Source organism: Ornithorhynchus anatinus, chromosome 6, assembly GCF_004115215.2.
Source record: "Ornithorhynchus anatinus isolate Pmale09 chromosome 6, mOrnAna1.pri.v4, whole genome shotgun sequence".
NCBI lineage: Eukaryota > Metazoa > Chordata > Mammalia > Monotremata > Ornithorhynchidae > Ornithorhynchus > Ornithorhynchus anatinus.
This window is the reverse complement of record NC_041733.1, coordinates 42061479-42076170: the sequence shown is the minus strand read 5'-3', so window position 1 is coordinate 42076170 and position 14692 is coordinate 42061479. Positions and strand designations below refer to the sequence as shown.

The 14692-nt window shown below is 49.1% G+C and overlaps 1 protein-coding gene across 3 annotated transcripts in view; it reads left to right on the top strand.

The window, feature by feature from the left end:
* The window catches only part of DCX (doublecortin), a 92840-nt gene that overhangs the window by 69279 nt on the left and 8869 nt on the right, over positions 1 to 14692 (top strand). For 2 of the 3 annotated variants that reach the window (XM_029067277.2, XM_039912379.1), the window contains exons 5-6: positions 1077 to 1214; positions 10566 to 10660. In XM_029067277.2, coding sequence (XP_028923110.1) covers positions 1077 to 1214; positions 10566 to 10660 — 233 coding nt within the window. The remainder of the gene's footprint in view (positions 1 to 1076; positions 1215 to 10565; positions 10661 to 14692) is intronic. The other variant, XM_029067279.2, reaches the window with a different exon arrangement.

The window sequence follows — 14692 nt, the reverse complement described above, 5'->3', positions numbered from 1 at the left end:
ATGCTCTATCCACAAAGCCACACTGCTTCTCTTTGCCTTGAAATGGGGGCAGGTGTCATCTGTCACCTTCCCGGCCCTCTCCCAGTTCCCAAGAGGATCACCTTCCGGCGGGCTGTCAGGAGGGTCAGGTCGTAAATATTAGCGGACGGGACAGGGGTAATTTGGATCTTGTTGGCTGGATGAGGCAAGTAACCATTTTCCAAAGGGAAATCCCTTCACTCATGCCCACCCTTCCTCTCTCTCATCAAGCACTTGTGTCCCTGCTCCAGACTCCTTGGGTTCTCAGCAAATAACCCTGCTTGCTGCTGCTGCTGCTGCTGCTGCTGCTGCTGAACACCCTGGTCTCCTGGGCTTGTTTGAACAGAATTTTGCTCAGTCTGTGTACATCCGGTTCAGATAATCAGTTGAAAGCATTAGCACTGAGCACTTATTTTGTGCAGAACACCATCTTGAGGGCTTGGGTGAGTACAGTACAATGAGGAGACACCATCCTTGACCTCAAGGAGTTTACAGGGAGCCACAAACTCTGTGATTTTGTGTTTTCCTTCAACCTCCTTAGATTTCTGAATTGCCGGGAATCAGACTGGGATGCACAAGACATTGTATACCCCCGTTTCAGTCTCGTTTGGCGTGGCTCAGTGGAAAGAGCCCGGGTTTGAGTCAGAGGTCATGGGTTCGAATCCCGGCTCTGCCGCTTGGCAGCTTTGTGACTGTGGGCAAGTCACTTCACTTCTCTGGGCCTCAGTTACCTCATCTGTAAAATGGGGATCAAGACTGTGAGCCCCATGTGATGATTACCCTGTGTCTACCCCAGCGCTTAGAACAGTGATCTGCACATAGTAAGCGCTTAACAAATATCAACATTATTATTATCGTCGCTCTCCTGGCCTTAGCCTACCGTTAGGCATAAGTTTTTCTCTTCCCTGATTCCTGTGATGGGAGGTGGACATCCCCTCTATTTCTTGTCCACCCACCCCGGGCCAAGGATTGTAGACATGTAGTGTTGCTCTGAGCCTGAGGCTGCTCCTGAGAGTCACTGATCTGTGTGTGTGTTTGTGTTGTGCCCTGGCCTGCAGAGTGTCGAGTCATGAAGGGGAACCCACCGACCACCCCGGGCACCAAGTCATCCCCGACACCCCAGAAGAGCTCGGCCAAGAGCCCTGGTCCCCTGCGCCGCAGCAAGTCCCCCGCCGATTCAGGTAACGACCAAGACGGTGAGTGCCCCTTTCCCAGCTGTGCATGCTGACCCCTCCCCGTCTCAGCTGGCGGAGGAGGGAATCTTTGCATGTCTGGGGGTGATCGCCCCTAGCTCGGATGAGCCTATCTCGGACGGACGGTACTTTTCAGCCCGTCCGGTAAACGGCCGTTGTGTTGGCTGAACTAAGGGAGGAGGCGGGTCATCTTCTGGCTGGTTTGCATGAGGTAATGCTTTGGGCCAGTTGAACGGAAGAAGAATGTTTGCCATACCTTGAAAGTGCTGCTTTGAGTCGCCGTGGAAGGCTAGTCCATTGCTCTCCCCGTTTATCTCAACGGAGCACCGTAGTGCCTTCCGATCAGTGTTACACGATGAAGGCCGTGGGCCACCTAATTTACCCCGAATAACGGGAAAGCGCCATCCTCAAGACCCAACCATGGCCTGCTCCCATCTGGGCCTGCATGGGAAATTTCTGGCCCTCGAGGCAGAAAGAAATCAGGGTCTGTTACAGGGAAAATTTTTAAAAAGCTACCTTAGGCATTTCTTTCTTTTGGGGTTCTGATCTGATGCTTTGTTGTCATGTGATTTGCATGAAACTCCTTAGGCAGAAGCTATGATGATGTTGAGGGTGGGATGGGAGGTAGATGGGGTGATCAGGAGTGTTTTCCTTCACTCAACAAAATGGTGAAAGGCTCTGGAGGCAGCGTCAGAGACTCAAACGGGGCTCAGAGACTCGGCTGAATAGGCTCGGCTCAGCGTCAGAGACTCGGCTCAGCGTCAGAGACTCGGCTGAATAGGTCCGAACCATAAGAATGTAAAGACCGTACGTGATGCCATACGGGGTCAGACCAGTGGTCCGGCCTGCCCAGAATTCTTTCTGTCTTCATTAGCGGGACCAGGATGTTTGGAGTAAGCATGCGATGGTCACCCTCCAGGTTTGTTGGCAAAGGTGGGCCTTGAGGGCCTTGAGAGTCCATTTTGGATGAAATAATGATTACATTTACCATCACCCCTTCTAAGATTTTTGTGAAAGTTTAGCCCAGGACAAGTTTTTTCTGCCTAATGGAAATAAGTGGGTATACCTTGATGGTTGGGATGAAGGAATCACCCTTATATTAATAATTATGGTATTTGTTAAGCACTTAAGCACTTACTATGTTCCAGGGACTGTACCAGGTGCTGGGGTGGTTACAAGCAAATTAGGTTGGACACAGTCCCTGCCCCGTTTGGAGCTCCCAGTCTCAATCCCCATTTTACAGATGAGGTAACTGAGGCACAGAGAAGTGACTTGCCCAGGATCACAGAAAGAGACAAGTGGAAGAACAGGGATTAGAACCCAGGACCTTCTGACTCCCAGGCCCGTACAATATCCACTAGGCCACACTGCTTCCCATTTACAACGTGACTCTCTTGTCTGACAAGTCTAGGATTTGGCAGTGTTGATTGTGAGCCCTGTGTGGGACAGGGATTGGTCCGATCTGATATTCCTGTATCTTCCTCAGTGCTCAATACAGTGCTTGGCAAAGAGGAAGCACTTAACAGATGCCCCAGTTACTGTTATGATGATGGACTTGGGCATCAAGGCAGGAAGAGAGGTGAAGTCAGGCTGAGCGGTTGGTGCCCTGTGCTCCTTCCCCGCTGGCATTAAGGGGGCCGGGAGGGGAATTTCTATGTCCCGGGGCTGCTTCTTTCCTGGCGGCCCCCAACTGCCAACTCCGCCGATGGGTTTGGCCAACCTTTCCACGTGCGTGATTCCGTCCCACTGAACCACTCTGCCTGGGGACCCTACCGGGACGTTCCTGCTTACACTGCAGGAAATTCTGGTATATGGCAGGTGATCTCAGCATAGCCCCTGCCCATTAATCATTCTCACAGAGGTTTCTCCCTTTTAATTGGGTCCCACATACAACTCCAGACGGGGAGGGGGCACAAAGCCTCCCCAGGGCTAGGGCAGCTTGAATGCCAGTTCACTGAGAAGGGAAATTGTCGAGGAAACCCCCCACACACACACACAAAAAAACAAAACGACTCAGAGAAAACTAATTATACATACTGCCAGGTTGATTTGAATTGAAATGTGGTAATTATTTTGCTAGTCTTCAGAGGGGAGTCATTGTTCTAACAGCCGGCATTCCCGATCCCACCCCCAACGCCCCTTTTCCTGACAGTGAAACTAACAGTGGTTGAAATGAGAGCCCCGTCTGAGCTTCTGTCACCCCATGGCACAAGGCTCCCTCTTGCCCCTCTCGTGCCCCCTAATCCCGGTTCCCTGCCCGGACCAAGGGTATCAGCTGCCTTGGGGGTTGGAAGAAGGTTTGGGGCTTGCTCTGAGCCACTCAAGAACTAGTGTTACCACCCATCAGGCACCTGCTTCTCTCCTTAATATTATTGTTACTACGGTATTAATTAAGTGCTTACTATGTGCCAGGCGCTGTACTGAGCACTGGGGTGGGTAGAAGCAAATCGGGTTGGACACAGTTCCTGTCCTACATGGGGCTCACAGGCTCAATCTCCATTTTACAGATGATGGAACAGAGACAGAGAGGAAGTGAAATGACTTGCCCAAGGTCACACAGCAGACATGTCGCAGAGCCAGAATCAGAAGCCAGTTCCTTATGACTCCCAGGCCCGGGCTCTATCCACTATGCTATGTTGCTCTCCTCCACAATGCGCACCCTTAAGAGGCAGCTGCATGGGCTGACCCCCTGCCCCCAGGGAGCCCCCCACCTTCAGTCATCACCAGTGACATTGATGAAGCACAGGCGGTGTCTAAAATACTTAGTACAGTGCCCAGTGCTTAGTACAGTGCCCAAAGCAGTGTGGTGTAGTGGATAGAGCCCGGGTCTGGGAGTCAGAAGATCATGGGTTCTAATCCCAGTTCTGCCTCTTGTCTGCCTGGGTGACCTTGGGCAAATCACTTCACTTCTCTGTGCCTCAGTGTCCTCATTTATAAAATGAGGATTGAGACTGGGAGCCCCATTTGGGACAAGGACTGTGTCCAATCTGATTTGCTTGTATCCACACCAGGGCTTAGTACAGTGCCTGGCACATCGGAAGCGCTTAATAAATACCAGAATTAGTAGTAATAGTAGTACAGTGCTTGGCACATAGTTAAATGCTCAACAAATACCATAAAAATGAAAATTAAAAAAGCACCATCTAGGTATCTGACAGCTACCTGCATTTCAAACAAAGCAACTCTCTTTTGGAAAGGGGGAGAACAGACACCCAGGAAAGGAATTCCAGGCTAGATTAAACAAAGCAGGAACAAGTCACCCTTCCATACACCCACAAATATAAGTCCAGTCAAAATCCTGAGTGGTTCATTTCCAGGGTAAAATTTTAGATTTTCCGCCTACTCAGTTAGCGGAAGGGTCTAGATAATTGACAACCTTTGGTAATTTCTGCTTGTTACACAAAATGTGGAGAAATATTAGAATGTTTTTAAAATGTAAAAAAACCTGACTTGAGAAGCTGTGCCTCAGGCTTGAAAAGAAAACCATCTACCCAGAGCTTAGCACACAATGAGTGGTTAACAGATACCACAATTATAATTCAGGCTCCGTCTAGAAAATGAGGGCTAGTAAACCCCGGGATTGATGTTATTTTTAAAGTAGTGGTTGGGCTCTCAGGGTCTCGGAAAGAATTCCTTTTCACAAATCTCACAGAGTTTCCTAACAAATGATGAACCTTCTCTCAGAAATCAAACACTTTTACGATGACAGCCAAGTCATGTTGCATCAAACGCTTGCTCTCAAATGCTCACCCCCTCTTTCCACCCCCTGCAAGCGACCTCAAGTAGGTTCAGCTGTGGAGGAAATGGTCCTCCAATGCAAAATGGGCCCCACTGCACCATCAAAGAGAGTGAGGGAAGCCCTCAGCACTCAAGCTTATGGCCTGTCTAGATTCTGGTTTTTTGACACCCAGTTTTCCACTGCCTTTGGCTACCAAGAGTTATGGAGGTCCCTACTCCTTGCAATACCCTGCTGAGATTCCTTATCCTCTTTCTTCCCTCATCCTCTCCAACTCCAGATCTAATAATTAATCAGTATGTATTTGTTCAACCCTAATTATGGGTCTAGCACTGTATTAAGCACTGGGGTAGATACAAGTTAATCAGGTCAGACTCAGTCCCTGTCCCACATTGGGCTCACAGTCTAAGTGAAAGAGAGAGCATGTATTTCCTCCCCATTTTACAGTTGATGAAACTGAGGCACAGAAAAGTTAAGTGACTTGCCCAGGTCACCCAGCAGGCAAGTTGTGGAACTGGGATTAGAACTCAGGTCTCTGTCTCTCAGGCCCATGCTCTTTCCACTAGGCCAAACTGCTTCCAAGCAATAATAATAATAATTCTCGTTAAGCACTTTGTATGTTCCAGGACCCGTACTATACACTTGGATAGATGCAAGACAATTAGGTCGCACACATTTCCTATTCCACTTGGGGTTCACATCTGTGAGATGGGTGAGGAGGGCTCTCTCTTCTCTTCTCCCGGGTGTCCTTGGGAGCAGTGCCCAGAGGGCAGAATCTGGACAAGAGTGACCCTTTCCGAATAGGTGGTAGAGGACCACCGTCTCAAACCTGCCCTGGTATTCCCTTACCGAGAGCTGCAGCCATAGATCTCAGAGCAGAAGTACGGTCTTGGCACGAGGGAAATGGGTGATTTTGTCAGATTGTGGAAAGCGATTCTGTCATCTCCTCCTGCACTCTGCAGTCGTCATCTTCAGGGAAGTACAGAGGAGCCAAAAGTTTTGATTAGGCACAAATATTTGTCCCGGGCCACAGTAGTGCCTGGGTAATCTGTCATTTTTTCCTCTGGGTCAAACCTCTAATAACAGCAGCCTTTCAGACACCTGCAGAGAAGAATCAGAGGGAGCCAATTTACAATGCAAATGCAGTCTCTGCTATACCTGGCAGCCTGATATTGAATTTGGCTCAAGAAACCTATGATCAGATCAGCAAGCGACGGTTTCCGGCCTTTCATCAGTTGCTTTGTTAATGGAAGGGTTGGAGGAGAGAGACAAAAGCTTCTCCACGTGGGCAGAATCAGCAAAACAGATACAGCATGTCAGTCTGTCCCACCAGACCCCCCTCCCGCGAAGATGAACGTGTTAGAAGTGGTGGGGGTCTTTCGAACCGATTTATGATGGAGAAAAGAAAAGCGGATCAGGAATGTTGAGATACAGATGCAAAAGCAGGGTGGACCACTGACAGCCCTGGTAGATGCCACACACATGAAGTTAAGCATGTGACATTACACGCATCGTGCCGGGCCTACAGCATAACATAAATACTTCATGTGAAATACTTTACGAAAGTCCTCCCGAACCTAATCTTTGAGAAGCAGCATGGCCTAGTGGGGAGAGCACGGACCTGGGAGTTAGAAGGTGATGGGTTCTAATTCTGACTTTGCCACCTGTCTGTTGTGCGACCTTGGGTAAGTCACTTCACTTCTCTATGCCTCAGTTATCACATCTGTAAAATGGGGATTGAGGCTATGAGCCCCACATGGGACAGGGACTGTGTCCAACTCGATTTGCTTGTATCCATCCCAGCTTTTAGTACAGTTCCTGGCACATACTAAGCACTTAACAAATATCATCATCACTATGTAGACACCTCCCTTCATCCCAAGCCATTGTGTTCTCCTCCTGTGTCCTTCTGAACATCGGGAACACTTCCTGACCACGGGATTTGGCAGCACGAGCCAAGCATAAAGGACAGTGCACTTCAACAGCCTAAAGGCAACCAGTGCCAGACAGGGGATAGACCAGCTGGTATCAGGCAATCAGTGGTATTTACTGAAAGCTTACCGTGTGCAGAGCACTGTGTTAAGCACTTGGAAGAGTACAATACAGAGTTGTTAGACACATTCTCTGCCCACAACAAGTACAGACTAGAGGAGGAGACAGACCTTAATATAAAGGAATAAATTAAGGTTATGTCCATAAGTGGTGAGAAGGGAGTGAACACTTCGAGCCTAAGTGCTCGAAGGGCACAGACCCGAGCACATAAATGACGCAGACGGGAGAGGAGTTGGAGAATGACTCCCTCTGCAGGAGTGTAGTAAGCGACCATCTTTGGAAGCACACAGAAAGCACCGTCAGTCACACATTAGTTTTGTCAGCCACCCCTGGATATATCCTGCAAAAAATCTCACCATCGGGAATATCATTTTCGAAGCCGAAACCCAGTTATGTCGTTACCAGTAAATCGAATCCAGCGTACCTTCAGTAGATGGAACTGGGATTAGAACCCAGGTCCTTCTGACTTCAGGCCCGGGCTCTATCCACTAGGCCACATTGCTTTTCATTGTGGGCAGGGAACATGTCTACCAACTCTGTTATACTATACTCTCCCAAGCACTTAGTACAGTGCTCTGCACACGGCAAGCTCTCAATAAATAGGATCGATTGATTTACTGACGCATAGGAAGTGCTTAACAAAAAGTAAAATAAACAGAAAACAAAACAGGAACCGAGGGAAGTTGTGGAGCTTTCTTCTCTGGGTCATGTCACAGAAAAAACCCAGCCATCCTTGTGTCTTGCAAAGTTGTGTCATTCATCGACCTGGAGGCAGGGGCTTGAGTCACTTGGCCTCTTAAGCATCCCTTCAGGTCTGGGATTCTATGATCTCCTGGAATAGGTGATGGGAATCCAAGTGTGGAAAATGCCTCCTATTTCTTTTTAGAATAAGGGTGTTGAAACTGTATCTGGCCTAGTGGAAGAGGACAAGCGTGAGAGTCAGGAAAGCTGAGTTCTTATCCCGTCTCCAGCACTTGCCTGCTACGTGACCTCAGACGAGTCACTTACCTGCCCTGCCCCTCCATTTCCCATCTGTAAAATGGAGATTCAAGTATCTGGTCTCCCACCCCTTTAGAAAGCCCCACGTTGGACAGGGGACTTTGTCCCACCTGATTATCTTTAATTTATCTAATCCAGCTCTGGAAATGGAATAAGCACTTACTAACCTCCACAATTTTTATTGTTGCATCTCTTCATCCTGAATGTGCCCATTTATCCATAGCCTTTGTTTCCTAGCATTTAGCCCGGTTTCTATCCAGGACAGAAAGTTCCCTCAAATTCCACTATTACTGAGGGATCTTTTGAAGCCTTTGATATGAATCTTTTTTTATGGTATTTGATAAGTGCTTACTTTGTTCCAGGCACTGTACTAAGCACTGGGATGGATACACAAGCAAAACGGGTTGGACACAGTCCCGGTCCCACATAGGGCTCACGGCCTTAATCTCCTTTTATAGATGAGGCTACTAGGATTCAGAGAAATGAAGTGACTTGCCAAAGGCCACACAGCAGACAAGTGGTGGGGCCGGGATTAGAACCCATAACCTTCACACTCCCAAGCCCATGCTCTATTATGCCATGCTATTTCTTTACCTCTCTCCCAGCCCCCCAGGATTTAGGTACATATCCGTAATTTATTTATATTAATTTCTGTCTATCCCCTAGACTGTAAACTCATATTTTTAGGGCATTTGTTAAACGCTTAAGGCATAAGGTATTTGTTACCTCAGGAAGCTGCGTAGTTGAAAACATCAGTTCTCTGGGCCTCAGTCCTCCCCCATCTGTAAAATGGGGATTAGGACTATGAGCCCCAGATCAGACACAGACAGTGTCCAACCTGATTATCTCGTATCCATCCCGGTGCATAATACAGTGCCTGGCACATAGCTAACCCTAAACAAATATCATAAAAAAGAGACAAAAATTTGCCTGAGCTACAGGGGAGGCGGAACCTGAATCAAGACATAGTTGAGGACGGCAGGAACTTTCCAGATGCAACAGGTCGTGGGAAGGCAGGCTGGCAACTGAGAGTGTTCACACTCCTGCATATAATCCGCCCAGTGGGTAATCCAGACCCAGATAATTGAGAGGTGCCTGTCATTGGACGTTTCGTGTGGGATTTGGGGACACAGATGTTTCAAGATGATGCTTCCAGAGCTAGCATTCTTACCTTGACAGGAATACATCATTAACTACCCCCCTCCAACCTCCTCCTTATTCCCCACCCCAGAACAGTAGCTGTTTGCAATTAATAATTGTGGTATTTGTTAAGGGCTTACTATGTGCCAAGCACTGTTTTAAGTGCTGGGGTAGATACAGACTAATCAGGTTGGACACAGTCCCTGTCCCACTTGGGGCTCACAGTCTTAATCTCCATTTTAGAGGAGTAAACTAGGAACAGAGAAGTTAAATGACTTGCCCAAGGTCACACAGCAGACAAATGGCAGAAGTGGGATCAGAACCTAGGCCCTTCTGACTTCCAAGCCCGAGCTCTTTCCACTAGGCCACGCTGCTCTTCATCTTTATTCAGAGGCTTTTGGGCTGTAGGTTAAGTGGAAGTGGAAGGGGTGGTGTGTGAAAAATGTGGGCCCTCCTTCCCTTTTTCCCTCCTCTTTTGGCTCCGCTGCCAAGGCATTTTCCGGTGGCTCATCTCTTCATTCACAGTGATAAGGCAGGTTATCTCTCAGGTGAAGGAAGCTGAAACCTTTCTACAGAAACGTTCTGGGCATGTCACCACCCTCCTCAAAAATCTCCATGGGTTGCCTATCAACCTCCGTAACAAGCAAAAGCTCCTCACTCTTGGCTTCAAAACTCTCCATCACCTTGCCTCCTCCTACCTCACCTCCCTTCTCTCCTTCTACAGCCCAGCCCGCACGCTCCGCTCCTCTGCCGCTCACCTCCTCACTGGGCCTTGTTCTCGCCTGTCCCGCCATCGACCCCGGATCCACGTCCTACCTCTGGCCTGAAACGCCCTCCCTCCTCAAATCCACCAAACTAGCACATTTTCTCCTTTCAAAGCCCTACTGAAAGCTCACCTCCTCCAGGAAGCCTTCCCAGACTAAGCCCCACTCTTCCTCTGCTCCCGCTCCCTTCCCCATCTCTCCCCGACTCGCTCCCTTTGCTCTACCACCCTCCCTGCCCCACAGCACTTGTGTATTTATGTCCATCTTTATAATCATAATTCTATTTATTTTTATTAATGAGTCTATGTATCTATAATTCTACCTGTTTACTTATTTTGATGTCTGTCTTCTCCCTTCTAGACTGTGAGCCCATTGTGGCAGGGATTATCTCTATTTGTTGCTGAATTGTACTTCCCAATCGCTTAGTACAGTGCTCTGCACACAGTAAGCGCTCAGTAACTACAATTGAATGAATGAATGAATGAAATTAAGAGGAGCCTGCCATCATTACGCTGAGTATAATTGTTATTATTTTGGTGGGTCCGTGGGAGTGAATGTTTCATCGGCTTTAGCAGTTTTTTTATTTCTTCAGCAGAAAAAGTTACCTGTGTGCTACACGCACTGCTGACTTTGTGCCTGAATTTTCTTTTCCCCTCGTGACAGCAAACGGAACGTCGAGCAGCCAGCTCTCTACCCCCAAATCCAAGCAGTCTCCGATCTCCACCCCCACCAGCCCGGGCAGCCTCCGTAAGCACAAGGTATTATGTTTCTTATACCTTACTAATCCTCTTTTCAACCCAGATGTGAGGGCCTCCTCCCGTAAGTCAAATCCGCCCCCCAGGAAAAAAGTCTCTAGGGAGGGTCCCCCCTCCCACTGGCTCCAGTGTCTCTATCCAACCGATTATGTCGTATCCAGCCCATTGCTCAGTACAGTGCCTGCCCCTGAGTAAGTGCTGAACAAATTCCACAATTACTGGAGAAGCAGCTTGGAATAGTAGATAGAGGGGCCTGGGGGTCAGTAGGACTGGGATGCTAATCTCGCCTCTGCCACATTGCTGTGTGACATTGGACAAGTCACTTTACTTCTCTGTGCCTCAGTTCCCTCCTCTGTAAAATGGAGATTAAGGCTGTGAGCCCCACATGGGACAGGGTCTGTGTCCAACCTGATTAGCTTGTACCTACCCCAGCCCTCAGTACAGTGTCTGGCACGTAGTAAGCGCTTAGCAAATCCCTCCTTCTGACCTCTTCTGCCTAGATCCCTCTATCTTTTCCCCAGGATCCCTGGGAACGCCCACGTGGCCACTCTTCCAAGCTCATGTCTGGCCCTTCCGGTCACCTGGCCTCCAGGAAAAATACAGTCCCAAATCCCTTCCATCCATGTTCTGTAACCTGGTGAGCTCAATTGAAGTAACAGACCAGGAATAGAAAGGTCCCACTGAGTAGGGAAGACTTCCCTTTGCCACCACTGACGTCTTTTCGGCTCGCTGACATCTTTTCGGCCCACCGCCCGGTGCCGTTTAAGGGTCCGGGCATGAAGTTCTGTGAGCAAGTCGTGTGCCCCTGAACTAAAGTCTCCTAATAAGGGAGATATGCTCATAGGTGAGGTTAATAGTGGTGGGGGGGGAATACTAACCAGAATCCCAAGGGAGCGTCTGTGAAAAAAAGGCTAAGAGCTCATCGCCAGCTGGAGCAACAGCCAAGAGGTGGACTTTTCGGGGTTCTACTTCAGTACTGCTCGGGCCTCTCGTTTTCTCATGTCCACACACAGGACGTGAACTTTAGCTAGAAGGGTCCTGACGCGATAATATGGGAGCCCAGCCGCCTCCCAGAGCTCTCGACGCCTGGTTGGATCCTGAGCCCCATGGGTCAACTCTGGGCGCCCAGGGAGGAAAGGAGCCTACGGGAGAGCCATCTGAGGGCCCGACCCCTCCCGACCCTGCCCAAGTGCTGAACCGGAAGGGCTGTGCACATTTCACTGGCCCGACCCCAATTAATTTTCAATAGCCATGGCCTGGCCGTAACCCCGGCGAGGGGATTTTACACTTTCCGTTCCCTCGTGGCCTCTTGATCTTTGTCGGGATTGTTGGATGCATAACGGGGTCATGAGGAATGAAGTCCCAGAAATAAACCTAGCAACGAAAAGAGTGTGTCGATCTCCGCCACAGAAGGGGCTTAACTGCACAAGCTTTATCCCCTGGCTTACGAAGTTAAAAATACTTTCCTCCAAGTTGGGCTTTGCCCCAGGGAAGCAGAGAAATCCCATCAAAGCTTCTTTACTCCTTTAAAGCATTCCCCCCACCCTACACCCTTCAGCCTAACAGGTCGCAAGGTCACAGGACCCAGTGGCCAGGACCCACACAGCCTTCTCTTGCCCAGCACTAACAGCGAAAGTCACTGATGGAGGAGGCAGCGAGCGGAAATACCCAGTTGGCCTGAGGCGGCTTTCCCCGAAGCCTGCTTTTCGGGAACTGCATCCAGTGATGAGGTAGAAGCCCCGGCTTCAAGTTGAGAAATTCTTCGGGGTGGAACGGGGATTTGTTAGACAAATTAATTACTTGGCCTAAGTCCTCCAAGCATTTAGCAGTGATTGCCCTTTAATATGGCATTTGCTTCTTGAAGGGGTTGGGGTCAGCCTATGTACATGTACTGAAATACCCTGCTTATAGCCCCATGGGAACAGGTTGCTAGACCGAATATCCCCCATCATCCAACAGGGAGATTCCCAAAACGCAGGGATTTTGGATTGGATCTGACCCCGTGTTTCCGGACTGCGTCGGTAAGAGGGAGTGAGAGGAGATAGATGGTTTAGATCCATCCTCCACCAGGTGATGAGTATTCACGCTCGGGTGTCAAGATTTACCCAAGCAGCCTGCAATCAGTCAGTCACTTGTATTTATTGAGCACTTACTGTGTGCAGGGCACTGTGCTAAGTGCTTGGGAGAGTACAGTATAACAATATAACAGACACATTCCCTGCTCACAATGAGCTTTACGGTCTAGAGGGTCTGTGGAGACCATGCTGCGGTCTGTGGAGGCCAAACTTGATCAATGCACTTTTCAGTCCTGGGGCTCTTCCCTCGGCCCTAGGTGGGGTTCTTGGGGAGCCCACAGCAGGGACCCCAGGGCCAGGCCTTGTGGGAGACGCAATGGATCTTGAAATCTTGAAGGTACCTGTTTCTGGTTCCTGGGTGTTGGAGTTTCTGGGTGCCGGTCCTTCTTGTGAGACCTGACGTCACATCAAGCTCTTTAAGGATGCCGTCACTGTGACAGTGTAGAGTGCCTGGCACGGCAATATTTACCAGACTGTGGGCTTGGAAACATCATAGATCTACCCAGAGATGGAGATCTGTACTTTGTGAACAGAGATGACCATCTGATGGTAAGATTTTGTTGGGGGGTTTGTATGGCATTTGTTAAGCGCTTATTGTGTACCAGGCACTGTCCTAAGCCACTGAAGTAGATACAAGATAATCAGGTTGGACACAGTCCCTGAGAAGCAGGCCCAGTGGATAGAACATGGCCCTGGGAGTCAGTGGGACCTGGGTTCTAATCCCGATTCCGCTGCTTGTGTGCTGTGGGACCTTGGAAGAGTTCCTTAACTTCTCTGTGCCTCAGTCACTTCCTCTGTAAAATAGGGATTAATACTGTGAGCCCCTTTATCTACCCAGTGCTTAGTACAGTGCCTGGCACATAGTAAGCACTAAAAAAATACCATGGGGGGAAAAAAAGTCCCTGTCCCACAGAAGGTTCACAGTCCAAGTAGGAGGGAGTAAAATGTAATCCCCATTTCACAGATGAGAAAACCGGGGCACAGAGCAGCATAGTGAAACAGATCATCCAGAAAGACTATTCCCACTCTATCGACCTAGTCCAAGCAGTGCACAAGTAAAGGAAAACATTTTCTAAGGTGACGCGTCCATTATTTGGGGGGCTTGAGGATACTTTCTGTTCTGATCTTGAGGTCCTAATCTTTCCCGAAGCCGCCGCTCTAAGGGAGTCTCTGCACTGCAGATTTCCACCCACCGGGCTTCTCTGTCTTCCGCTGCCACTGTTGCCAACCCATAGTCCCGGGTGAGGCCACATCGTCTGAGGTTGACTCTTTGAAGCATCTGTCCTGCCCTTCTTTCCTACATTCCCTGCCTCTTTGGCTCTCCATTCAGAAGCTCCTCGGGTCTCCTGCTGTGATTCATTCTCCTCACTCGTCACCCCGAGGACCTCTGTCTTCCGGGGTCTCCTTGTCTGGGATTCACTGTCAGAGTATGACGTGCAAGGGATGCTGACAGAACTGCTCAAGAAGTTGGATGGGTTCTCTGATCTCTGTGGTAGGCCTAGTTACCCCTCCGGGTGGAGAGGCTTATCAATTAGTCGGTTACTCAATCCATAATGTCTACGGAGCATCTACTACACCCAAAGAACTGTATTAAGTACCTGGGGGAGTGCAGTAGCAGCAGCAGAAGACAACTGCCCCCTATATGCGAGACCGCCCTTCTCCCCACCTCCAGAGCGTTATTTAGTTCCCATATTTCCCAGGCGGTCTTCCCCTATTAATCCCCCTTTTCCCCAGCTCCCTCTCCCTTCTTCATTGCCTAAGCACTCGGATCTGTGACTTTAGGGCATTTGATATTCACCTCATCTTCAACTCTACAGCACTTAGATACACACCTTTAAATGATATATTATGAATTACTTATTTATATTAATGTCTGCCTCCAGCTCTAGACGGTAAGCTTGTCATAAGCAGGGAACGTGTCTGATATCTCTGTTGTATTTTCCCGAGCACGAAGTACAGT